This window comes from Aquarana catesbeiana, linkage group LG03, assembly GCF_042186555.1.
Source record: "Aquarana catesbeiana isolate 2022-GZ linkage group LG03, ASM4218655v1, whole genome shotgun sequence".
Lineage (NCBI taxonomy): Eukaryota > Metazoa > Chordata > Amphibia > Anura > Ranidae > Aquarana > Aquarana catesbeiana.
This window is the reverse complement of record NC_133326.1, coordinates 643,896,869-643,922,170: the sequence shown is the minus strand read 5'-3', so window position 1 is coordinate 643,922,170 and position 25,302 is coordinate 643,896,869. Positions and strand designations below refer to the sequence as shown.

General features: G+C 42.5%; 1 protein-coding gene across 4 annotated transcripts in view; it reads right to left on the bottom strand.

The window, feature by feature from the left end:
• The window catches only part of PDE4A (phosphodiesterase 4A), a 494,628-nt gene that overhangs the window by 12,856 nt on the left and 456,470 nt on the right, over positions 1-25,302 (bottom strand). For all 4 annotated transcript variants that reach the window (XM_073622564.1, XM_073622565.1, XM_073622566.1 and 1 more), the window contains 5 exons: positions 22,872-23,036; positions 15,839-15,938; positions 10,173-10,327; positions 4,214-4,336; positions 1,022-1,204 (listed from right to left, as the gene is read on the bottom strand). In XM_073622564.1, the coding sequence (XP_073478665.1) occupies positions 1,022-1,204; positions 4,214-4,336; positions 10,173-10,327; positions 15,839-15,938; positions 22,872-23,036 (726 nt within the window). The remainder of the gene's footprint in view (positions 1-1,021; positions 1,205-4,213; positions 4,337-10,172; positions 10,328-15,838; positions 15,939-22,871; positions 23,037-25,302) is intronic.

The following is a 25,302-nucleotide window of genomic DNA, read 5'->3' as shown; positions in this document are numbered from 1 at the left end:
GTACAGAAACACATGGGATGTAGACAATGTATAAAGGGTTCAACCGATTTATAATAATTTCTAACATGGCTGCATAACAGAACTTCTGCAATTTCAGCCCTTTCGTTTACAAGTTATTTCTGAGCACCACAGCTAAAAACTCATGTCTAATCTCTGAAAAATAATGGGGCTAATTTACTAAAGGAGGGGTTAGAGCATGTTGACTTTACAAAGTGAACTTTCAACTAGCTTAGGTAAAGAAGAATTCCACTGTGCCCCTGCTAGATGGCTTCTGGGAGATCTAGAAGAGGAAGACCTTCGAGCTTCTCAAAAGATATTGTTTCGATTTTTCTTCTTTTCTCTAAAAAAAACATTGCTTTAAAGTGGAAACAACCTGACCCCCCTAGCTTGCATATGTGAATTGATTTAATAAACAAAACTCCACCTATGTACAAATTGACTTATACCGCAAGAGGATGTCCAAATAAAAAATAAATTAATGAAAAAAAAAAAAAATCGATAAATTTGGTTGAGTTCGATCTCTGCAGTTTCAGGCAATATAGATGCTCTGGTGCAGATATGTCATTTGTGCGCCTTATAACTTGCCTATATTGGCTAGCTTACCCTATGTGCCTTACGTTGTGTATTCACCAGCTGTTTATTGATTAAGATTGTACTTATGATGGGCTTTGTAAATGCTATTTGTGTACCTTTTGTTGGAGAATGCCTTTATATCAGTATATCTTGCTGGCTTGTCATTGTGTACCCTGGTTGGTGTTATATGTTTTGTTAATGATAACATTTATAAAACACCTTAAAAAGAACTAGATTGTGGCAGCTCCCCTGGTACTGATGGCCCTCCAGCTCTTCCCAACACTGCATGCTGGGACAATTGAAGCAATAGTGAATTTCAACAACTACTACTTAAAAGTTGATTTCTGTTCCGTACATGATAGGGCCTATTTGGTATTGCTGTAAGACATTCAGGACAAAGACCAAGCATTTAAGGAGGGAGGATTTTGTATCCAATATGGAAATGTACCTGTGATTTCTCAACAGAGGCAGTGTGCTTGTCACACATAGGACTTATCTCCATCCCCCTCTCCCTCTCCTTGTCTCCCTGTCTGAAGAACTCCTCCAAGATGCGGTCAGTCCACTGCCGGTACAGTTCCAGTGGTTTGGTCGGGTTGCTGAGATCCGCACAGTGCACCATGTTGCGAAGAACCTGTGGCAGCAGAAAGACAACAAAGCAATCAGACGCAAGATCAATTTAAAGGGGATCTTTCATCCAATGAATAAAGAAATGTTGAAATAGGTAAAAACAGCCAAACCGCAAGAAGAAAATAAATACACGTGAATATAAACAGCACAGTTTGCAGATAACAAAATTCATCAATTCAAATCAAAATTTGGAGGTGTCACCAATACAAAATTTTCTTTCCTAGTCCAGATGTGGGCATGACATGCTGAGGCTGTGTAGCCAAACTGTATACAGGACAGAAAATTCAAACTTCTCCATTCTTCTTGATGAAGTGACACAGAAAGGGGCTCAAATCTTCATAAGGGATAATGGTTTTCTGTTACTTGGGCATTTCACATGCAAACTGTGCTATGTCTAGTTCTTTACTTAGGTGGGTCACTACCTTGACAGACGAACTTGCACGAAACAATTATGTTGGCCATGCCAACCAGATTCTTCCTTTCATTTCCTAACCTGCCCCAACAGTCAAGAAAGGGACAACCTAATTGGTTATTATAGCCAAAGAGTTCAGACACATTATTGAGCCCCAGTAATGGGCGGTTTATTCTTTATATCACTCAAGCTTTCTGTTCCCCATTTGCCATATTTAAAATGGAAACTTTTCCAAAAAAAGAAAAAACAACTGAAGTTATAAAGTCATTTCCTAAAGCAGTGTTTCTCAACTCCAGTCCTCAAGGCGCACCAACAGGTCGTGTTTTCAGAATTTCCCTAAGATGAAACAGCTGTGTTAATTACTAAGGCAGTGAAACTGGTCAAATCACCTGTGCAAAATAATGGTAAGCCTGAAAACATGACCTGTTGGGGCGCCTTGAGGACTGGAGTTGAGAAACACTGTCCTAAAGTGTCACTAAACACACATCATAAAAAAAAGATCAATAAATGCTGTATTATATGCTGTTTATACTCGCTCAGTCACTATGATTTGTTTTCTGTATTCTGCAAACAGCTTGGTTGATCCTCTCCACTGCAGTTGGAGATTTTGCAGATCTGTGTTGGCAGCTCTGCACATGCTCAGTTTTCAGTGAGTTTCTATGCTGGGCATTTCCTTCCTTTCACATCTGAGCAGCTCATGTGACTATAGAGTCACACATGTGGGCGTATACACAGTGGTAAATGACAGCCCACTCCCTCCCTCTTCCATACCCACTAACCAGCTAAACACAATGGGGGTGGGATATTACATGTAGATTAATGGAGGCGTCACCTCCCTCTTATTCTAAGACACAGGCTGGAGGGGAGTGACACAGCCTGTGACTGACAGAAATCTGCCCACACCGTGTTATTACCAAAAATAATAAAGGTTCGATTACAAATATATATTTGTATGACAATTTAAAATAGTTTATTGATATTCATTTTTTTTATTTTTACTCTGTATCCCAAAGGCTGTTTGAACATGTGACACGCAACAGAGAACTAGAAGCTTCTCCTGCCACTGTTTACCAGCAGACAGGCTGGGAAAGATCTGGGCCATGCGACAGCTGTATATGGATTAGGAAAAGGGTACCTAGATTTTTTTATTTTAATTAAAATAATTTCAGAGCCATCATCTATATACAGAAATAGAAGGGACAATATAAATTAAACAGTGTGTGTTTAGTATCACTTTAATTATAATTAAGAATTGCTTTTCTATTTAAGTCTGCAGCCTCTGTTCCCAAAAATATGTTTCCTTCCATGGCAATACTGTAAAATAATTTTCTGCTAATGTGATTGACCAAATACTTTTCCTATTGACTTATTCTCCTGTTAGAGTGCTGAGACTGAGAAGTGCTGACTATAGCAGGCACGCCCTTGGAATTGGCACAGGTACAAAAATGGCCTGTTTTATCCTTAGAACAAAAGCAGGTAAAAACTGAAAAAAAAAGTTTGCGCAAATCGACGCCATGCATATAACGGACCAGTAGAAAATTATCTGATCATCTGAAAAAAAAGTTGAATAGCACTTTGGTGCCTCCATATTTATAAAAGACCATTATCCATACATTGCAACATGAGCTGAGTAGGTTTAAAAAAATATTACAGTTCATACTGTAAGCACATATACCATGTGTTCAGGGGTATAGGTTCGACAAGATGAGATTCTGCTCTTGATGGAAGATATTCATAACACACTAGAACAGTCATCTCCAAACTATGGCCCTTTGCTTACCTTTGTTCAGCCCTTGGGGCACCAATCCTCCTACTGATACCTACGATGGGGCACTATTCCTTCCACTTACAACAATGGGGTGCTATTCCCCCCACTGACACCAACAATGGGGAACTATTCTTCCCACTGCCACCAACTAAGGAGCACTATTCCTCCCACTGACACCAACGATGGGGCACTAATAATTCCTCTAATACTAAAGATGGGATGTTGTATACTCCCACTGATGCAAAGACATTTTTCTACTCAATGGCCAGCCCCCCTAAAAAGTCTGAAGAATAATAAACTGGCCCTTTGCTTAGAAAGTTTGGAGACCCCTGCACTTGAACATCTGTCTGTAGGGCGAATGAAGGATGGTCTTAAAATGGTTTGATATTTTGTTAGACAAAATGGACTAAAGAACTTTTCATTGCTACTGCCTATCTAGAGTTTGGTGCTAACACTTATCTATTGTTTAGCTGGCGAATCTGTAGGCATTCAGTAAAGACATTGTTAATGTAATTCCTTTCAGGGATTTGTCATTTTATAGCTGGATGTAAGAGAAAGGGACCATGGAGGATCTGTACTGAGTTACACATAATGAAAACGCCATGCCACATTTTGTATAATGCTGTGTAGTGGCTGGAGCTCAATGTATTGAAATTACAAGTACAGGCTTTTTCTCCTATGAGGGCCTATTTTACCGTTACAACAAAACAGGTCTACTTTAAGTCCATGTTACGACCATAGTCTGTAGTATGGCTACGTATAACTGGCACCCTGTAGTATAAAACGCAAAAAATACAGACTACATTAGAGCTCTATATTCCTCCGATACTGACCTGTATCCTGTCTGTGTAGTTATCCAGCAACAAGACACCAGAACTGGTCACCTTTTTGGTCTCCACCATGGTCTTTAGGTCAGCCAACAGGCTCATGTGTTTGGACATGTCGGTGGCTAGAACCTGATAGGAGAAATCAAACTGTAAATTTTGGAATATATTTTCCCTTACACAGATCTTTAAGTTCAATGTGAGAGACAATGGAAAACATTATACATATGGTGATCATCATAATGAGTTGTGTAACTTTATTAGCAGAGCCAAAAATTATCATTATTTGAAAGATGGAAAGTTATGAAGGGTAGTCTGTTGGCCAAAATGGCTACTTTAGCTTTAAAAATGTGTAGGGCTCTTGTTTGATAGTCTCGGCTACAGAGTTTGTTCAAAGACACTCAACCTACTAACCTTTATTTTACATCAGCATTCATTTTAAGCCAGGGAGGTGCGGTTAGGTCAGTGTCCGGTGAGGCACTGGCTAATATCAGAGCCAGATACACACAAGTTAAATAGTCACAAGTTACGTATTTGATTCTCATTAGCTACCAACAGTCCTGATGTTGGTTAAATTAGTAAACTATGAGAACTAATGAAAGTGCCTGAACCTGAACCTGAACTATTCTCTGATTATATAGAACCTTCATTAGTTCTCATAGTTTATTAATTTAACCAGCATAAAGACTTGTTTTAGCATATGTAAATCTCCTCTGTAACTCTAAACATGTAATCTGTAAACCTTTTTAACGCGTCGCCTATGGAGATTTTTAAGTACTGAAGTTTGGCACCATTCCCCAAGTGTACGCAATTTTAAAGCATGACATGTTAGGTATCTATTTACCCGGCATATCATCATCTTTTACATTATACAAAAAAAAAAAAAAAAAAAAAAAATCAGGATGCAAGTGAACAAATGTCATCATCACACAAAGGATTTCTCAAAAAGGGTCCAAAGCTTTATTTACGTGGTCACATGGTAAACATAAGGCAACGTTTTGGAGGCTCCGATACGTTGCCATATCTTTACCATGTGACCACATAAAAAAAAGCTTTGGACCCTTTTTGAGGAATCCTTTGTGTACTGATGTCATTTGTTCACTGGCATCCATTGACAGAGTCCTCAAGCAAGAACATCTTCAGTTCCACATAGGAACAAAAATAAATGATCTGCCTTGAAGGTATGGACTTGGCAGATCCTTTTTAAAGGCAACCTGTTTCTAGGGAAAAAAAACTGCTGTAGATTTGGCGTGTAGGCATCTACAGATGCAAACACCCCAAAAAGCCTTCAGATATGGCCAAATGCTGTGCCGTTATGACAAGCGAATCTCTTATTCCCCGTACACAGGGTCGGACTTTGTTCGGACATTCCGACAACGAAATCCTAGGATTTTTTCCGACGGATGTTGGCTCAAACTTGTCTTGCATACACACGGTCACACAAAGTTGTCGGAAAATCCGATCGTTCTAAACGCGGTGACGTAAAACAAGTACGTCGGGAATATAAACGGGGCAGTGGCCAATAGCTTTCATCTCTTTATTTATTCTGAGCATGCGTGGCACTTTGTCCGTCGGATTTGTGTACACACGATCGGAATTTCCAACAACGGATTTTGTTGTCGGAAAATTTTATATCAAGCTCTCAAACTTTGTGTGTCGGAAAATCCGATGGAAAATGTGTGATGGAGCCCACACACGGTCAGAATTTCCGACAGGTCCTATCACACATTTTCCATCGGAAAATCCATTCGTGTGTACAGGGCATAACACTTTCTCATAGTGCTGTAGCTTGCTGGCCCCCTCCCTGTCTGTTGCACCTTCTTACTGGCAAGTGAAGCTGTTCATCACAGTAAACAGAATAGCCTGGAATTTGGCTTTATCTTCAGTGTTTTTAAAGTGGAAAGAGGTATAGGTTTTAAAGGTGCCTGAACTTTACATCTGAAGCATGTTTTTAATCTCTTTAACTGCTTCAGCCCCGGAAGATTTTACCCCCTTCCTGACCAGAGCACTTTTCGCGATTTGGCACTGCGTCGCTTTAACTGACAATTGCGTGGTCGTGCGACGTTGTACCCAAGCAAAATTGACGTCCTTTTTTTTCCAAAAGTAAAGCTTTCTTTAAGTGGTATTTGATCATCTCTGCGGTTTTTATTTTTTTAAACAAAAAAAGACAGACAATTTAAAAAAAAAAAAACACAATATTTTGTACTTTTTGCTATAATAAATATCCCCTTTTTTTTTTTAAAAAAAGCTAATTTTTTCTCAGTTTAGGCAGATATGTATTCTTCTACATATTTTTGGTAATAAAAATCACAATAAGCGTATATTGATTGGTTTGCGCAAAAGTTATAGCGTCTAAAAAATAGGGGATAGATTTAGAGCATTTTTATTAAAAATTTTTTTTTTTTTAATAGTAATGGCAGCAATCTGCGATTTTTATCGTGACTGCGACATTATGGCGGACACATCAGACAATTTTGACACATTTTTGGGACCATTGTCATTTAATACAGCGATCGGTGCTATAAAAATGCATTGATTACTGTAAAAATGTCACTGGCAGTGAAGGGGTTAACACTAGGGGCGATCAAGGGGTTAATTGTGTTCCCTAGTGTGTGTTTTAGGGGGGAGGGGACTGACTAGGAGAGAGGACAGATCGCTGTTCATACTTTGTATGAACAGACGATCTGTCACTTCTTCCCTCAGAGAGCTGGGATCTCTGTGTTTACACACAGAGATCCTGGTTCTCACCGTGTTCCGAGCGATCGCGGGAGCCCGGCAGTCTTGCGCATTGGCTCCTGGGGCGAGCCGCGGGTGCGTGCGCCCCTAGTGGCAATCAGGAGGAGCGACGTAACATAACGGTGATACACCTGCCCATGCCATTCTGTCGCAGTACAACTGCGGCGGCTGGTCGGCAAGCGGTTAAAGAACAAACTCACCTGTTAGCAAACCCGTTCTTGTCACCGTCCATTATGCCTGTCTAAGCTTATACTTCTTTTGCTTCATAACGTATGGCATACACCTATCCCCAGATATGGGGCTTAACCCCTTCACTGCCCGGGATGTAGTCCACACTCTTAAGGGCTATACCATCACCCTAGGTGCCAATGGGGTATTACATATGTCACGGCATGTCCATTCTAAAACAAGTGTGCAGCTCCTCCTGCATCCAGGAGTTTGTTTGAATATTAGGGCACAATGTAAACCATAGAAGCGGTTTCCTGTGCTATCCCTTCCAGGTCCATGCTCAGTTTAGCAGCTGATGCTGGGATGTAGATCAGGAACAACTCACAATAGTGAGGGGGTTAAGAACAATCCACCAAAAAAGCACATTTAAAGAAAGGGTACATCCTTCCTTGTCCCTTTAGGAATGGGGTGCAGTGAATCTATGAAATTACCCGGTACTAATGGCCATGGATAACTGCCCCAGCCCCTCCCACCTTCTGGAAATTTCCAATGTTCTTCTATGCCTCTGACATGTACCAGTTGTCAGGGGTGTTGGTCCTATGTCATGCAGAGCTGCTCTCATGCATTATTCATTGAGATACAAGTAACAGGAGGATGGTGCTTATGTAAGTCAGTAATGCCGTGTTTGTTGGCCTGTGTTAAGGGAGATGATGGATCACACTTGTCTTGTAGTAGGATTTGTGTGTAGATGCAAAAGGATTACACAATCGGGTAAATGTTCTGGTCAAAAATGTCTGTAGTGACAAGGCATAATTGTATAAAAAATTTCGGATTACACAGAAAGTTATTAACAAAATTTTACAGATATACCATATATAGCCCCCCCCATGTAGGAGCCACTGGAAAATTGGGATTCCCCACCTTGCACAGCCAGGCACACCAAATTTCCACAGTTTCCCAGAGTCAGAAAACAGTCCAGTACTTTGTTTTTGTATTTTATTGAGGGGATACAACTTGGATGGGGAGTAGGGGTATTATGGGATGCCTGCTTGACTTTAGAAACATCTTCAGGGACAACTTCTAATATATACAGTCCTATATACAGTTTCTTTTCTTCCTCTAGCACTTCACTTGCTTGCAGAATCACCAGTAGTGTCACTATGTAAAAATCTGTACCACTGGCACATTACAGGCAGGGACTCGCAGCCCCTATACTTGTAGGATGTAGAGTGACACCACCAACACATTCACTGCACTTCCTCCTGTGGTCACCAATCCCAGCACCACCTCTTCAGGCCCTGCCAGCCCTCCTGGCTGCAGCAGCCTCTTTCACTAGCCCTCCTTGCTACTTTACCACAGTCCTCCCAGACTGACACTCACCAGTCCTCCAAGACCGACACTCACCAGTCCTCCAAGACCGACACTCACCAGTCCTCCAAGACCGACACTCACCAGTCCTCCAAGACCGACACTCACCAGTCCTCCAAGACCGACACTCACCAGTCCTCCAAGACCGACACTCACCAGTCCTCCAAGACCGACACTCACCAGTCCTCCAAGACCGACACTCACCAGTCCTCCAAGACCGACACTCACCAGTCCTCCAAGACTGACACTCAGAAGATCTACCAGACATGCTGACTCTCTCCTGCTAGCCCTACACCTGCTCCTGTGCATCCAGGCAAGGATTCCTCTGTGTGTTGTAAAGGGTCCCTCCAGCACCTGAGCCCCAGTTCAAAGGTCACCCCACCAGACTGGGGGGTTCCCTCAAGGATCACGACAACCTCCTCAGCACTCCATCTTCATCTTCCACCCGACTGCCCCTGCTGGCATGACCCCAGAGTATTGGTGCACGTCCCCTGCCAGCCCACCTGCTGGGGATTGGCTGGGGCCCTCATTAATACTCCAAGCAGCTCCTCCTAGACTCCCTCCTCCACTTCTGGAAGCTTCTCCAAGGTTCCAGAGAGCAAGGGGAGTTACCAGAGGTGCTGCTTGCTGAATTATCCAGCCTCCCTGAGTCACTCAACCCTGACCCAGATTCAACCCAGGGTTGGCTGCCAGCGAAGCCAAATGTTCCTACTCTCACAACTATGTACACTATCTAGCACACTAGAGGGTGCTACACATATACCCGGGAAAAGTTTAAATAAAGTGAGCCTTACATAATGTTTAACTTTTATAAGTGAATATCCATCCCAAAAGCAGACACCTCAGGATGGTGGTAAATAATAGCTGACTCATTGTAAACCCCCTCAAACTCGTTGTACAGTTTGTCCCAACCAGTGCCAGGACAAGGTCATCCAGTGCCCATGGTGAAGATGGGAAAGAGCGCCCCCCCCCTCATTTATCCACTAGAAGGAAAAGGAAACAGGGCCATAAGCAGCACGTGTCAAAATGTTTGTGGCATGCAAATAAAGAGAGTTAAAATGTTTGTGGTAAGCTGCAGCAAACTGAAAAGTTTAAAATTAGTGCAGAAATATTGGGCTAATAGTGGTGAAGGAAAAGCTATCCCTGAGTTGATGGTGTGACTGAAAGGATAAGTCCACCCTAACACTAAAATCCCTACATCTACAAACATCCACGATCTAACACTAACCTATCTAACCCTGTAAACGAGAAATCAGTTTACATACTAGACATGTGCAGTTCTTTTCGTTCTGAATAAATATTTGGACACATTTTTCATTAATCAGAGATTCGGATATATCTGAATACCCGAATTATGGTATAAACAAAGTTTACCAAATGCTCTGAATAACGATATTAAATTCGTCCAAATTTCCAAAATTTGAATTGAAATTCAAATCAAATTTTACAGGGACAAATCAGGAGGAATGAGGGACAGAGGGACTTTGTTCCAAATCAGGGACAGTCCCTCGATATCAGGGACAGTTGGGAGCTATTCCTTTAACTCTTTGAAGACAACTGCCACAACTGCAATCAATACACTGTAAATACAGAAAATGCCAACCAGTGGATAAGTCAGTTGCTGACTAGTCAAAAATAGTCACCCACATAACCCTAACCTAATAGACTCAACCTTCGCACACGTTGGCTAGCTTACCATATCGATTACCATCTTCCTCATCGTTTGCCGCTGCCGTTTAGGCAGGTTTTGGAAGATGTCGCAGTTCTCCTCTTGAAGTAGCTTGAACCCTACAGCCAGGTGATGATTTTCTAACACAGACTCATCGTTGTACATTAACGCCAGTTCTGAATCTGGGAGGGACAGAAAAATAGTGAGTTTGTCACAAATCACAACACACAATATATAGGAGTTGCACACACCACTCTCACCTCTTTACAAGCTCTACAGTGTTGGGTTGTATAGACAGGGTGAGAGAAGGACGAAGGAAAAAGTCTAATTTAGCCAATCTGCCATCCTAATCACTGCAATTTGATCACTGAGGGACTTGTGTAGATATAGGTCATGTTTATTTAGCTGCATGAAATTAATACTCCAAAAGTCCGATCTGGCCTGACATGTTACGCAGATCACGTTTTTTTAAATCTGGTTTCATAAATTAAAAACACATCATGCACGCCGGTCCTAAATAATACAAACCTATCACATCAGGCATGCTGGGACCCTGATGAAGTCAAGTGCTTTACACACTAAACGTGTTGGATGTCTTACACCCATTACTAGCTGATGTATGTCAAGCTGGTTTCCTTGTTACATCAAAGGAGTGATGATGGGCTTAAAGACAAAGACCAGGCAACTTGTATGGGCTGCAAGGGATGATTTACCTTTACTTGATTTACCTTTATAGGAACACTGAACTGTTGCCATAGTGGAGTTACATACATAGATACATAGTAGGTGAGGTTGAAAAAAGACACAAGTCCAACCTATGTGTGTGATTATATGTCAGTATTACATTGTACATCCCTGTACGTTGCGGTCGTTCAGGTGCTTATCTAATAGTTTTTTGAAACCATCGATGCCCCCCGCTGAGACCACCGCCTGTGGAAGGGAATTCCACATCCTTGCCGCTCTTATGCCCCTTACACACAGTCGGACATTGATCGGACATTCCGACAACAAAATCCTAGGATTTTTTCCGACGGATGTTGGCTCAAACTTGTCTTGCATACACACGGTCACACAAAGTTGTCGGAAAATCCGATCATTCTGAACGCGGTGACGTAAAACACGTACGTCGGGACTATAAACGGGGCAGTAGCCAATAGCTTTCATCTCTTTATTTATTCTGAGCATGCGTGGCACTTTGTGCGTCGGATTTGTGTATACACGATCGGAAATTCCGACAATGGATTTTGTTGTCGGAAAATTTTATAGCAAGCTCTCAAACTTTGTGTGTCGGAAAATCCGATGGAAAATGTGTGATGGAGCCTACACACGGTCGGAATTTCCAACAACAAGGTCCTATCACACATTTTCCGTCGGAAAATCCAACCGTGTGTACGGGGCATTACAGTAAAGAGCCCTCTACACAGTTTAAGGTTAAACCTCTTTTCTTCTCATTTTAATGAGTGGCCATGTGTCTTATTAAACTCCCTTCCACAAAAAAGTTGTATCCCTATTGTGGGGTCACCAGTATGGTATTTGTAAATTGAAATCATAGCTCGAGCGTCTCTTCTCCAGAGAGAATAAGTTCAGTGCTCGCAACCTTTCTTCATAACTAATAACCTTCACACCCTTTATTAGCTTTGTTGCCCTTCTCTGTACTTGCTCCATTTCCAGTACATCCTTCCTGAGGACTAGTGCCCAGAACTGGACAGCATACTCCAGGTGTGGCCGGACCAGAGTCTTGTAGAGCGGGAGAATTATCGTTTTATCTCTGGAGTTGATCCCCTTTTTAATGCATGCCAATATTCTGTTTGCTTTGTTAGCAGCAGCTTGGCATTGCATGCCATTGCTGAGCCTATCATGTACTAGGACCCCCAGGTCCTTTTCCATCCTAGATTCCCCAGAGGTTCACCCCCTAGTGAGTATATTGCATTCATATTTTTGCCACCCAAATGCATTATTTTACATTTTTCTACATTAAACCTAATTTGCCATGTAGTTGCTCACCCCATTAATTTGTTCAGATCTTCTTCCAAGGATTCCACATCCTGCGGAGAAGTTATTGCCCTGCTTAGCTTAGTGTCGTCCGCAAATACAGAGATTGAACTGTTTACCCAATCCTCCAGCTTGTTTATGAACAAATTAAACAGGATTGGTTCCAGCACAGAACCCTGGGGGACCCCACTTCCCACCCCTGACCATTCCGTGTGTTCCCCATTTATCACCACCCTCTAAACTTGCCACTGTAGCCAGTTTTCAATCCATGTACTCACCCTATGGTCTATGCCAACGGACCTTAGTTTGTACAGTAAACGTTTATAGGGAACTGTGTCAAATGCTTTTGCAAACTCCAGCTACACCACGTCTACAGGCCTTCTTTTATCTAGATGGCAGCTCACATAGAAGGTTAATAGAATACTGCTAATGATACCGTTTTCATTACTAAAATCTTGTATATAGTCCCTTATCATCTCCTTCAAGAGCTTGCATACTATTGATGTTAGACTAACTGGTCTGTAATTCCCAGGGATGTATTTTGGCCCTTTTTAAAAAATTGGTGCTACATAGGCTTTTCTCCAATCATCTGGTACCATTCCAGTCAGTAGACTGTCAGTAAAAATTAGGAACAATGGTCTGGCAATTACTTGACTATGTTCCTCAAGTACCCTTGGGTGCAAGCCATCTGGTCCCGGTGATTTATTAATGTTAAGTTTCCCAAGTCTATTTCTAATTCTGTCCTCTGTTAGCCATGAGGGAGCTTCCTGTGATGTGTCATGAGGACAAACACTGCAGTTTTGGTTACTGAAGCCCCCCCCCAATTCCCTCGTGAAGACTGAGGAGAAGAATAAATTCAATACCTTCGCCATCCCCCCATCCTTTGTAACCAGATTTCCTTCCTCATTCTTTATGGGGCCAATATGGTCTGTCCTATTTTTACAGTTGATATACTTAAGGAATTTCTTGGGATTTTCTTTGCTCTCCTCCGCTATGTGTCTTTCGTGTTCTATCTTAGCCGCCCTAATTGCACCCTTACATATCTTGCTGCATTCTTTGTAAAGTCTGAATGCTGATGATGATCCCTCAGCCTTGTATTTTTTGAAGACCTCTCCTTTGTTTTTATATGCATTTTTACATTGGAGTTAAGCCGTCCAGGACTTTTCCCAATGGGATGCACTGGCTAATGCCCTTATTTAAATATGCTCTTAAAGCAAACCCATCTCTCCTCCGTGTTCTTTGGAGCGAAAGAAAGATTGCCTGATACAGCCTGCAAATGGCTTGTCAAAGGAGTTAATTTCCATTACAAAGCTTGTTACAATGTTTATTGCAACAACATTTTGCGGAGAGACACGTTGTATCCAACAAAGGAATTTCAGGATAAGCGTGCTTAAAAAAAAAAAATAAATAAAAATGAAATAAAAAAAAAAAAAGTCTGAAAACCTCAAAATGGCCTGCAGTTTGGGACCTTTGAAAACAACAGATGATCTGACATGGGTCCTTTTATGTGTATGCCATTTGGAATTTTACACCTCTCATCTTTAAAAGAGGAGTATGTATTTTTTTTATTTTCATTTAATAAGCATACTTAGCCAGGTGGATGCAGCATCGGTCCAATGCTGTATCTGACCCCTGGCACCTCTAAAACTGAGAAATGAGCGATCAAACACCGCCGATCGCTTGGTTCTCAAAGCTCCCTGAGCAGAGAGCTGGTGACTGTCAGGGGTCTGGGTCATGGAAGGACGGGAGCGGCCAGCTCAGGCTCTTAGAGGTTTGCTGAGAGGCTGAGCCGGGTGTTGGTCCAGGCATTGTTGTGATCTTGCCCAAGCTTGGACCAGCTCTGTGATGTCAGCAGACAGCGGACTTCAACCCACTGTCTGCTGAAAATGGGCCACAGGAGTGGAGAATGAACTGCACTCCTGTGATCCATAGGAAGAAGTGCAGCCAAAGGAGCTTTGGCTGTATTTCTCTTTTAACTATTTTGCTCACCGCATGGCTGATAGCCGTTATTTGGCTATACAGATTATCCATTAACTGGTATTGTAAGGTCTGTATTTACGTTTTTCTGATTATTTGAGGCTCTCATGGTGTAAAGGCAGAAATAGTGCTGATTTTTAATAAGGCAATTTTGTTTTTACTGGGATTGGTGGTGGTGGTGGTGGTGTGGTGTGGTGGTGTGGTGGTGGTGGTGGTGGTGGGGGGGGGTACTTCTCTTGCAAAATGCAGTGTACTACAATGTATTGATACTTAAAGGGTTAGTTCACCTACTAGCACCCTACACCCTCCTCAACTCCGTGGTCCCCGATGTGCTTACCTCAGCGGGTGCTGAGCTGTCAATGTCCACGCAACCCATGTATTGGCCCAGGGACTTGAAATCCCCTCTCTTCTCCCTAATCTCAGTGCAGGGCTTTCGGGACAAACCATAGCGATTCTGATTGGTCAGTGCCAGCTTAGAGCATCGCTCTGATCCGCCATGGAGAAGAGCTGAGATTTTAAATCCCCAGACCGCTACGCACAGCAGGGACGGGGGTGTTGCAGAGGGTGTAAGGTACTAGTAGGTGTACTAACCCGTTAAGTATCAGTTCATTCTACATGCCATAAGCATGTAGGCAGTGCAGGAACAGGACCATAAGAATCTCTTAGAATGCTATGGACCAGCCACTACTGCTATGAATAAGGTTTACTCACACTGAAGCTGGAGTGTTATGCTTTAGTTATATGAGCCTAAACATCCCAGCCTGGGGGAAAAAAAACAAAAACCTGGCACCATTCTTCTGGGGAAAAGACACACCCCCTAGTCATACATGCACAACTTAAAAAAAAAAAAGCCAAAAAATCTGTGAATGTGGACAGAACAAATTTCTGCTCCCCAGGTTGTTTATCATCGGATCACATGTTAATCTGTATGGCCAACTTAGAGAGAACCAGTTATCAGTGGACATTATAATAACTTGAATCTCAACACCTACATTGGTATAAAACTGCAGCCTCAGCTCTCATAGATTACTTGATGTTTGACTATTTACTTCTATTCTCTCCCTGTCAGGAGAAGCAGCAAATTGTGCTGTAAGGCCCTCATCGAAGCAAACCTGTCTACTGCCTGAGCTCAGTGCTAATAAAAGACACCAAAAAAAAAGATGGCATATAACAATTGTGATGTCAGTATTTCATAAAATGTTTTGATAGTTTTAATGCCTTTTATTATCCCAAAGAAACATGTGTCAGTCCTGTGCTCAGGAGATAGATCAGCCTTTGTGGGGGCCAATATGAACACGAGGTTTACATTTGTGCTTGGACAGGGTGACACTATAGATACCAACACACACCCATCCCTGAGAGATACCGCTGCACTATTATTACATTATTATAAGTAGTACATTATTATTTTATATTACAGTGTAGATTCAAATTCTTACAAATGCCCATCTCTGACTGTTTCTTGTTTTTTTTCTTCACAGACTGGGTTGCTTTTATTTATCTAAAATAACACTGGAGTGGTCAGTTAAAATGCAAGAAATATTTTGAAGCATAATCCCATGCTACAATTCTATAACATAAGGGGAGGAAGCGTGGCTGGGCTGACAGCTGGCCTTATTAGTGGACAGATGTTTTAACCTGCGGCTACCCTAAACCATTTGTGCGTTGGAGATTTCCCCACAAAATAATCTTCTTTCCCTACGCAAGATGCTGGATCCACTTACTTGTATTAATAAGAAACTGATTGGAAACGCCGGGATGGTCCACATCATGGATGGCAGCTGCAAACAATGCTGCTAGGATCTCCAGATCTGTAAACACGGCCTGGGGAAGAAAGACGTCAGTGATCAGACACAGACATGCATTGAGTACAATGCACCCATACTAGGCGACCAGAACAAGTCTCAGTGAATTATCAAAAATAAAAAAAATTATTATATATATATATATATATATATATATATATATATATATATATATATATATATATATATATATATATATATATATTTTATTTTTTTTTTTAATATTAGAGAGGCTGCTCATTGCAACACTTGTTCATGCATTTGTAGGCAGTCTCTAGATATCAGCTCCAGTGATACTTTACTAAAGTCAGTTGTAAAAACTAGAAATATTACCTCTTGGCTATTACTGAAATTTGAATAGAATAATGAGATTTTTTTTAAAAAATGGCCCTACTCTGCCCACAAATTATTCTCTTGGAAAAATGAAAACATGACCTTCAAATTCAAAGGAAAGAAATGGACAGAGGCCCAACCCCCCCCCCCCCCATCGGTTTTTCGAGCTATATATAAAAAAAAATAAAACACAATAAAATCCATCCTCAATCTGTATACCAACATTTCAATGGATGATGTTTATTATGCTTAACCCCAGCATATCCGTTATTTGAAAGCCACCAACAATTTGCATGGCCAGAGGCTCTCAATGCCGGATGTCACTGACCGCTTCAGTGCTCATTGGCAGGAACCAATCAGGGTGGTTCCTGATCATTTGATCACTTTGTCAGCTATGACACAGTTATCACATGCAGGCTGGAGGTTTAAAAGAACAAAAAAAAAAAAGCTGTCCATACACTAGTATATTTTTGAATGAACATCTGTATGAACATTTGTACAATAATAAGTGCATTTTATGACGTAACTAATATCGTACAAAAGTACTTTAAAAAAACTTTCCTTTCAACATTCGATTTTGGAGTGAATGAACTTTCCTGAACAAATACTACATTCATTGTTCGTGAAAAATTTCCCATCCCGCTAATCTGATTTTTCACTTCGTTTGAAAACGAATGTCAGCTTGACACCACGAACGATTAGAAAATCAAACAAACTTTCTTTAACTTTGTCAAACGAAATTCAACTTTTGTATGGCCAGTTTTAGTCTTAAGGCTGCCTACGGCAGGTGCCATTGCGGCCTGAAGGTGGCAGTGTTCATCTGTTTAGAATTATAATTGTCAGCTACAATTACAGTATTAGGAAAAATTCTAATATAATAAAAATAGGAACTTTCTTTTTAATACAGTGTACTAAATAAAAAGCTTACACATCCTTAAAAAAGATAAATGGATTAAATTATTTAGTTATGCAAATTAGTTATTTTGAAGTTAACCAACACTTGCCAATGCTGCTATAGTTGGCCTGGGCATCTAAGCATTAATGATCCGTGGTAACGAAAAGGTAAATGAAAATTGAAAGAAATTGTATTAAAAGAGCCATCAATTTTATCTTCCTTGTGTTATAAAAATGATGCTATGTGAGATAAGAATAAAAGGTCTGTACAATGCTATGAGAAGAGTCTGCTTATATTTTTTCTATTTCCTGTGGTATAAAGGTTGGGGGTTACATTATACACGCCAGTAAGAAATTAATATTCCTAGATCGACAGCTGAAAAGACGGAATTATAGTGTGATGGCAGATTTTGTTCTGGCTGACTCCGCTGGAAAGATTGCGGCTTTTGCTGAATACGTTAAAAGTTTATACTCTGTATTTCCTGTGTACGGCTCAGTATTTCACTGTCATTCATTATTAAACAGAACCCAACACTGGTATGGCTGCATTGGCTGGACAATCTAAGCGTGCAGAGAACTGTGAAGGAAACAAGGTGGAGGCCGCTGATCACGTCATCAGGCCCTGGCTCGTGTTACTTGTGACGTCCATGTTGCCATCTCCATCTGTTTACATTGTGCATTATTAATATTTTCAGAGGGCTCAGAAGGATGGACTGTAACTCCATCATATGCTCTCACTCTGCGATTTTGGTGGCAAATACATCTAACCAGTTCTGCAGCTTTCATTAGTTATTCTAGTGGTAGGATGGAGGTATCAGAAATACTTTGCCTCCATAGTTGCAACTCCAGCCTTGAAACTTATTTTTATGTGGAATTCCATATTAAATTTGGAACATCTTATTCAAAGGGCAGATGTTACACAGTACAGCTTTCTATATACAGTAAGTATATATATATATATATATATATATATATATATATATATATATATATATATATATATACACACACACACATACACACATACACACATACATATACACACACATACATACACACACACACACAGTAAAAATGAATTATGTAGAAGGTAAATACAAACAGCCCTACAATACCAATGAAAGCTGGAAAGTACTAAGAACCTTAAATGTTTTAGGAAAAAATGACTTGATGTGTGACATTGAAGAGCAACTGCACTGAAAATGTATTTCTTCATTTTGGCCTCAAAGGTGTGGTCTCTTTGATTGCAGAAAGAAAAAGATAAACTAAAAAAAATCCTGTGCATGGAGTGCAATGGGGAATTCCATAAACTGCTACAGGGATTTATCAAAATTATGGCCAGCGGGTCACATCTGTCCCACTACAAGATTTTATCCGTGCCCCATCTATGTCATCTAAGTGAGTGGCATAATCTCAATGTGCAGTGAAGTGGGGGGCTCTGACGTAAACCCTGGCGTAAGCGAGGGCTCTGATGGGGGAACCTGAGGTTAGGGTGGACTCTGATGGGGGAACCTGAGGTTACGGTGGACTCTGATGGGGGAACCTGAGGTTACGGTGGACTCTGATGGGGGAACCTGAGGTTACGGTGGACTCTGATGGGGGAACCTGAGGTTACGGTGGACTCTGATGGGGGAACCTGAGGTTACGGTGGACTCTGATGGGGGAACCTGAGGTTACGGTGGACTCTGATGGGGGAACCTGAGGTTACGGTGGACTCTGATGGGGGAACCTGAGGTTACGGTGGACTCTGATGGGGGAACCTGAGGTTACGGTGGACTCTGATGGGGGAACCTGAGGTTACGGTGGACTCTGATGGGGGAACCTGAGGTTACGGTGGACTCTGATGGGGGAACCTGAGGTTACGGTGGACTCTGATGGGGGAACCTGAGGTTACGGTGGACTCTGATGGGGGAACCTGAGGTTACGGTGGACTCTGATGGGGGAACCTGAGGTTACGGTGGACTCTGATGGGGGAACCTGAGGTTACGGTGGACTCTGATGGGGGAACCTGAGGTTACGGTGGACTCTGATGGGGGAACCTGAGGTTACGGTGGACTCTGATGGGGGAACCTGAGGTTACGGTGGACTCTGATGGGGGAACCTGAGGTTACGGTGGACTCTAATGGGGGAACCTGAGGTTACGGTGGACTCTGATAGGGTTTTTTTTGTGGCCAGTGAATATTTGTAAAATATATGGTGTGGCCCTTGTACTGAAAAGTTTGGAGACCCCTGCTCTGATGGGGGAACCTGAGGTTAGGGTGGACTCTGATGGGGGAACCTGAGGTTACGGTGGACTCTGATGGGGGAACCTGAGGTTAAGGTGGACTCTGATGGGGGAACCTGAGGTTAAGGTGGACTCTGATGGGGGAACCTGAGGTTAAGGTAGACTCTGATGGGGGAACCTGAGGTTAAGGTGGACTCTGATGGGGGAACCTGAGGTTAAGGTGGACTCTGATGGGGGAACCTGAGGTTAAGGTGGACTCTGATGGGGGAACCTGAGGTTAAGGTGGACTCTGATGGGGGAACCTGAGGTTAAGGTGGACTCTGATGGGGTTTTTTGTGGCCAGTGAATATTTGTAAAATATATGGTGTGGCCCTTGTACTGAAAAGTTTGGAGACCCCTGCTCTTATGGGGGAACCTGAGGTTAAGGTGGACTCTGATGGGGGAACCTGAGGTTACGGTGGACTCTGATGGGGGAACCTGAGGTTACGGTGGACTCTGATGGGGGAACCTGAGGTTAGGGTGGACTCTGATGGGGGAACCTGAGGTTACGGTGGACTCTGATGGGGGAACCTGAGGTTACGGTGGACTCTGATGGGGGAACCTGAGGTTACGGTGGACTCTAATGGGGGAACCTGAGGTTACGGTGGACTCTGATAGGGTTTTTTTTGTGGCCAGTGAATATTTGTAAAATATATGGTGTGGCCCTTGTACTGAAAAGTTTGGAGACCCCTGCTCTGATGGGGGAACCTGAGGTTAGGGTGGACTCTGATGGGGGAACCTGAGGTTACGGTGGACTCTGATGGGGGAACCTGAGGTTAAGGTGGACTCTGATGGGGGAACCTGAGGTTAAGGTGGACTCTGATGGGGGAACCTGAGGTTAAGGTAGACTCTGATGGGGGAACCTGAGGTTAAGGTGGACTCTGATGGGGGAACCTGAGGTTAAGGTGGACTCTGATGGGGGAACCTGAGGTTAAGGTGGACTCTGATGGGGGAACCTGAGGTTAAGGTGGACTCTGATGGGGGAACCTGAGGTTAAGGTGGACTCTGATGGGGGAACCTGAGGTTAAGGTGGACTCTGATGGGGTTTTTTGTGGCCAGTGAATATTTGTAAAATATATGGTGTGGCCCTTGTACTGAAAAGTTTGGAGACCCCTGCTCTTATGGGGGAACCTGAGGTTAAGGTGGACTCTGATGGGGGAACCTGAGGTTAGGGTGGACTCTGATGGGGGAACCTGAGGTTAGGGTGGACTCTGATGGGGGAACCTGAGGTTAGGGTGGACTCTGATGGGGGAACCTGAGGTTAGGGTGGACTCTGATGGGGGAACCTGAGGTTAGGGTGGACTCTGATGGGGGAACCTGAGGTTAGGGTGGACTCTGATGGGGGAACCTGAGGTTAGGGTGGACTCTGATGGGGGAACCTGAGGTTAGGGTGGACTCTGATGGGGGAACCTGAGGTTCTAGTCTCAGTAGAGGATGCCCTATATGCCCTCCTATTGGCTCACACAGTCTTCTATTCAATCCCTGTATCTGAGATCTGCCCTCCTCATGCTGAACATCTGCCACTCTCCCTGCCTAACCTAGCTAGAGCTACTACAGATCAGCACAGCAACATGTTACCAGGGTTGATAAAAAACAATGATTTTTTAAAACAAAATTTAAAAAATGAGATTTTTTTTTAATAAAATTATTTCGGTGTAAAAATCTATCTAAAAAGATAGTTTTCTATTTAAGATACATTGATAATTTAGTTTATTCAGCATGAAATTGAGCTTAGTTATGTAGCATTGATGCATTCACACAAATTCACTATAACCATGAGATAAAACAAAGTTCAGGATTATTCCTTTATCCCATTGTTTTGCAAATCTATGTACACTACAAACTGTATGATTGAATCTGTTCTGATATCGCTGTTTTACTAACCTGACAGCTTATCATTCTAAATAGGAACCTTCATTTTGTTTGCAAATATTAAAGATTCCAACTACCAGCAGGAATAAGTGCTAACATTTAAAGATCACCTGTCATTTCAGACCCATCATGGCAGCGCCAGTTAGCGGGCATCCACTCACTTGCTGCTGCCACGTCCCTCACCTTGCTGTGTCACTGCCGCATCACCAGCCGTCCCATTAAAGTGAATGGGACTGTTGGTGACTCAACAGCAGGTCAAAGGAGGAGCCGCTGTGGGACAGATGACAGTTGCTCTTTAAAAATGATGATTTAAATAGTTTTGATTTAAATCAAGCCTTTTTACTAGTGATTTAAATTGTGATTTAAATTGAGATTTAAAATTGACTTGATTTAAATCAAATCCACCCTGCATGTTACACACCAAAAATTGCCAATCTTATACTTCATATATATAATCCTGATGATGACAACTAAAACAGAATTTGTGATTTCTAATTTAGTCAGGCAATCTGGTCTTGGTTAAAGCCCAACTCCAGCCAAACTTTTATATTCGGATTGAAGAAGGGGTTAGACCACAACCACATACGCCCATTGGTGTTTGAAGTGTGGCCCTCAGGCCCCAGCCTTCAGAGCACTGATCTGTAAAAGGACTTTTAAAAACAATAATCTCTAGAAGCTTCATGTACTATGTCCCTAATCTCCTACAGCAGCAGTCTCCAAACTGCAGGCCCTACTGACACCAACAATTGGGACATAATTCTTGCCACTAACACCAACAGTGGGGTACTATTCCTCCCACTAGTACCAATGATCGGCAATATTCCTCCCACTGACACCAACAATGAGGGGGCACTATTCCTCCCAAAGACCGCACCAAAAGGGACATCATTCCTACCACTGACACAATGGGGCATTATTCCTTCCACTGACCCCAATGATGGGGCATTATCCCCCCCACTAAAGATGTGGCATTGTTTACTCCTACTGATACCAGGACATTTTCTACTCCCACTGGTCACAGTCCAGCCCCCCTAAAATCTGAGGGACGGTAAACTGGCCCTTTGTTTAGAAAGTTTGGAGACCCCTGTCCTATAGCACGATTCAGTCTCCAACCACTCTTATAGAACAGTCTCTAACCATTTTCTCCAGTAAGCCTTCAATCTATGGCAGCTTTCTGTAGCATCACATACAATATATGTTATATGAGGCCCTTTGGAGACATCAGGGGTCTTCCCTACACTTAATAAAATAAATAAAAAAGCTGTAGTTCAATGGTGGTAGCCCACAGAGGGCTGGAAAAATGAAATGCAAGGACTAATGACAGCTTCATGAATCTGCAGAGTGCAATTCTGGCAAAAATGGTCCCTCCTGTAGCTTGAATGGGAACACTTTTTCTAGGAGAAATAAATGGATGGGACCACCTGGTAGCAAAAGGGTTATGGCTGGTGAAGGGGTTAAGGTTGTCTTTCAAAGGAAGATTTTAAAAGTGTAAAACCAGTAGTAGCAAAGACTGTTTGTGGTCTTCTTCAAATCATCCATTTGTAATACATTGGTACATAGAAAACCCCAGTCTACTTAGTATTGCCTTACATCTAATGCCGGTGTGGAGAGGAGGACATGTGTGGACTGTGTGACGTCGGCGGCGTGCAAGCTGTTGTGGTACGCCACATCCGCATGGTAGTGGTCTTCTAGGGTCATCAAGTAAGTGATTAACGTGTCCACAGGAATCTTGAAGGTCTTAAGAAGCTCTCTCTCCTGTAGAAGAGAAAAAGGTAGAGATTACTTATAACAAAGTCTCAGCTTCCTTCAGTAAAGTCACAATCAGTCTTATGTGTGACCACACACTCTTATGTGTCTCTTATTTGGTCCTGCAGGCTGAGCAAAAGAAATCTATTGATTTCCGTACATCCATGCTAAGCTGGGTAGATAGACAAATTTCCCCTGTTGGCTGCTGTATTCCAAAAGCCTGCACCTGTAAATTTCAGAACAGTGGTTGCAGCTGATTGGCTGATCCACCCGGCTCCTTCAATTTTCAGATCAAAGGATGTCAGGCGGAGTGGTGCCGAAAGGGCCGCCTATGACTATCTATGGTCAGCTTCACACACACATTGAAGAAGCTCAGAAAGGCAGCCTTCATTTATGGTTAACCTTTAAAAATATATAAAGTATTCATCTAAGTGCTATTAATTAAAAGAGACCCTGCCAACTGCCAATTCAGAACAATCTGGCAGTGTCTCTTGATAGCCCACGCTTTCCAGCAAGGTACACTCCACTCACCCAGTCACACTTACCAGCCATCTCTCCACTTTAGGAGTCCACCCTAGATACACTCCAATGTCCCACAGTGTTCAGGCCTGGCAACTGGCCATTAAGCTGTGATCACTGTCACATGGAGAAGGAGGGGACATGTTCTCCCATACCTAAAAACCCCGGTCTGGTTGGAGAAACAGACTGAGGACTGACACAGCAGGAAGAAGTGCAGATTGGCGAGAATAACTTGCTGGGAAGGCTGGGCTATCAGCAGGCACTGAATAGCAAAGTGACAGTGTCTCTTTAAATGCTGTTGGATCTGCTCTGGAAAATGACAAAATCAGTACCAATAGTTTTAAAGTCCAACCAGACACTTTAATTTGATTGAAGTTGCCCTTCACACTTCATACCCCTCAATCTCTGTACAGGTGTGGGGACGTCATACAGAGGTTTCAAACATTAGTAGCCAATTTATGTAACATACCTGTCATTTACACCCCTTTTTAACTTTTTTAACCCAGGCTTATTTTCCATTTCACCTGGTAAACCTGCCAGAAACACACCTCATGCCCTAGAGTGGCAATGTTCACTCACCACACTATCTATATCTTTGGGCATTACCACCCCAGGCTTCTCTCCTGATTTGGACTACAAATCTAAAACTTCTCGATGAACCCTCTCCCACACTGCTATGTACTCTTTCTAGCAAATTTCGTAAAAAAAAAACAAAAAAAAAAACAAAAAAAAAAAGGAATTTTGGTTCACGTATTGCAGTGTGGGAGAGGGTTCATATATGTTTAAGCTGGCCAACTGCATCAAAGTAACCCCTTTATGGCCAGTCCTACTCTGCTCTGCAAAATGCAAATGCTCCAGTGAATATAGTGCTTATATGGGGCAGATATACACAAGCTGTAGCAGAGCTACAGGCTTCAGGTCTGGCCACTGACTGAAAAGAATAATGGTAATGAGTTGGACCACAAACACCTTCCACTATATTCAGCTCCATTAACCACTTGCCGACTGCCGCACGTCCCTACTTTGGGGACGGATATCGTTGTTATGGCAGCAGCTAGCTGCTATAACCCGGTATCCCCATGTTCGGCCGGCGGTTGGCTACAAGATAAAAGTGGTCTTTGCGGCGGATTAACCGCGAGATCACTTTTATCGTTGGTGGGAGAGGGCCCCCCCTCCCGCCGCGATCCGTTGCCCTCCACCACTTACCGGAGCCGTCGGCAGCGGCGGAGGCGATCGCGTCTGTCCCTTTGCTGGGTATGGAGATGAGTGAGGGGAAGATGGCCCCCACCCGTCTCCATACCATAGCAGGGCGGAAGCGACGTCAAAACGTCACTTCCGCCCATACGTCTTAAAGGCACATTTTTCTGTTGTCATTTTTGCAAATGACAATTTTTTTTTTAATTGCATTTAAGTCCAAATATGAGTTCTGAGGACTTTTTGACCCCAGATCTCATATTTAAGAGGACCTGTCATGTTTTTTTTTGTAAACATCCCTTGTAATAGGAATAAAAGTGACCCAAAAAAAACAATGTAAAAAAACAATGTAAAAATAAATAAAATCAAGTAAAATAAATATAAGAAAAAACATTTTTTTTTAAAACGCCCCGTCGAGCTCGTGCGCAGAAGCGAACGCACACGTGAGTAGTGCCTGCATATGAAAACGGTGGTCAAACCACACATGTGAGGTATCGCCGCAATCATTAGAGCGAGAGCAATAATTCTAGTCCTAGACCTCCTCTGTAATGCAAAACATGCA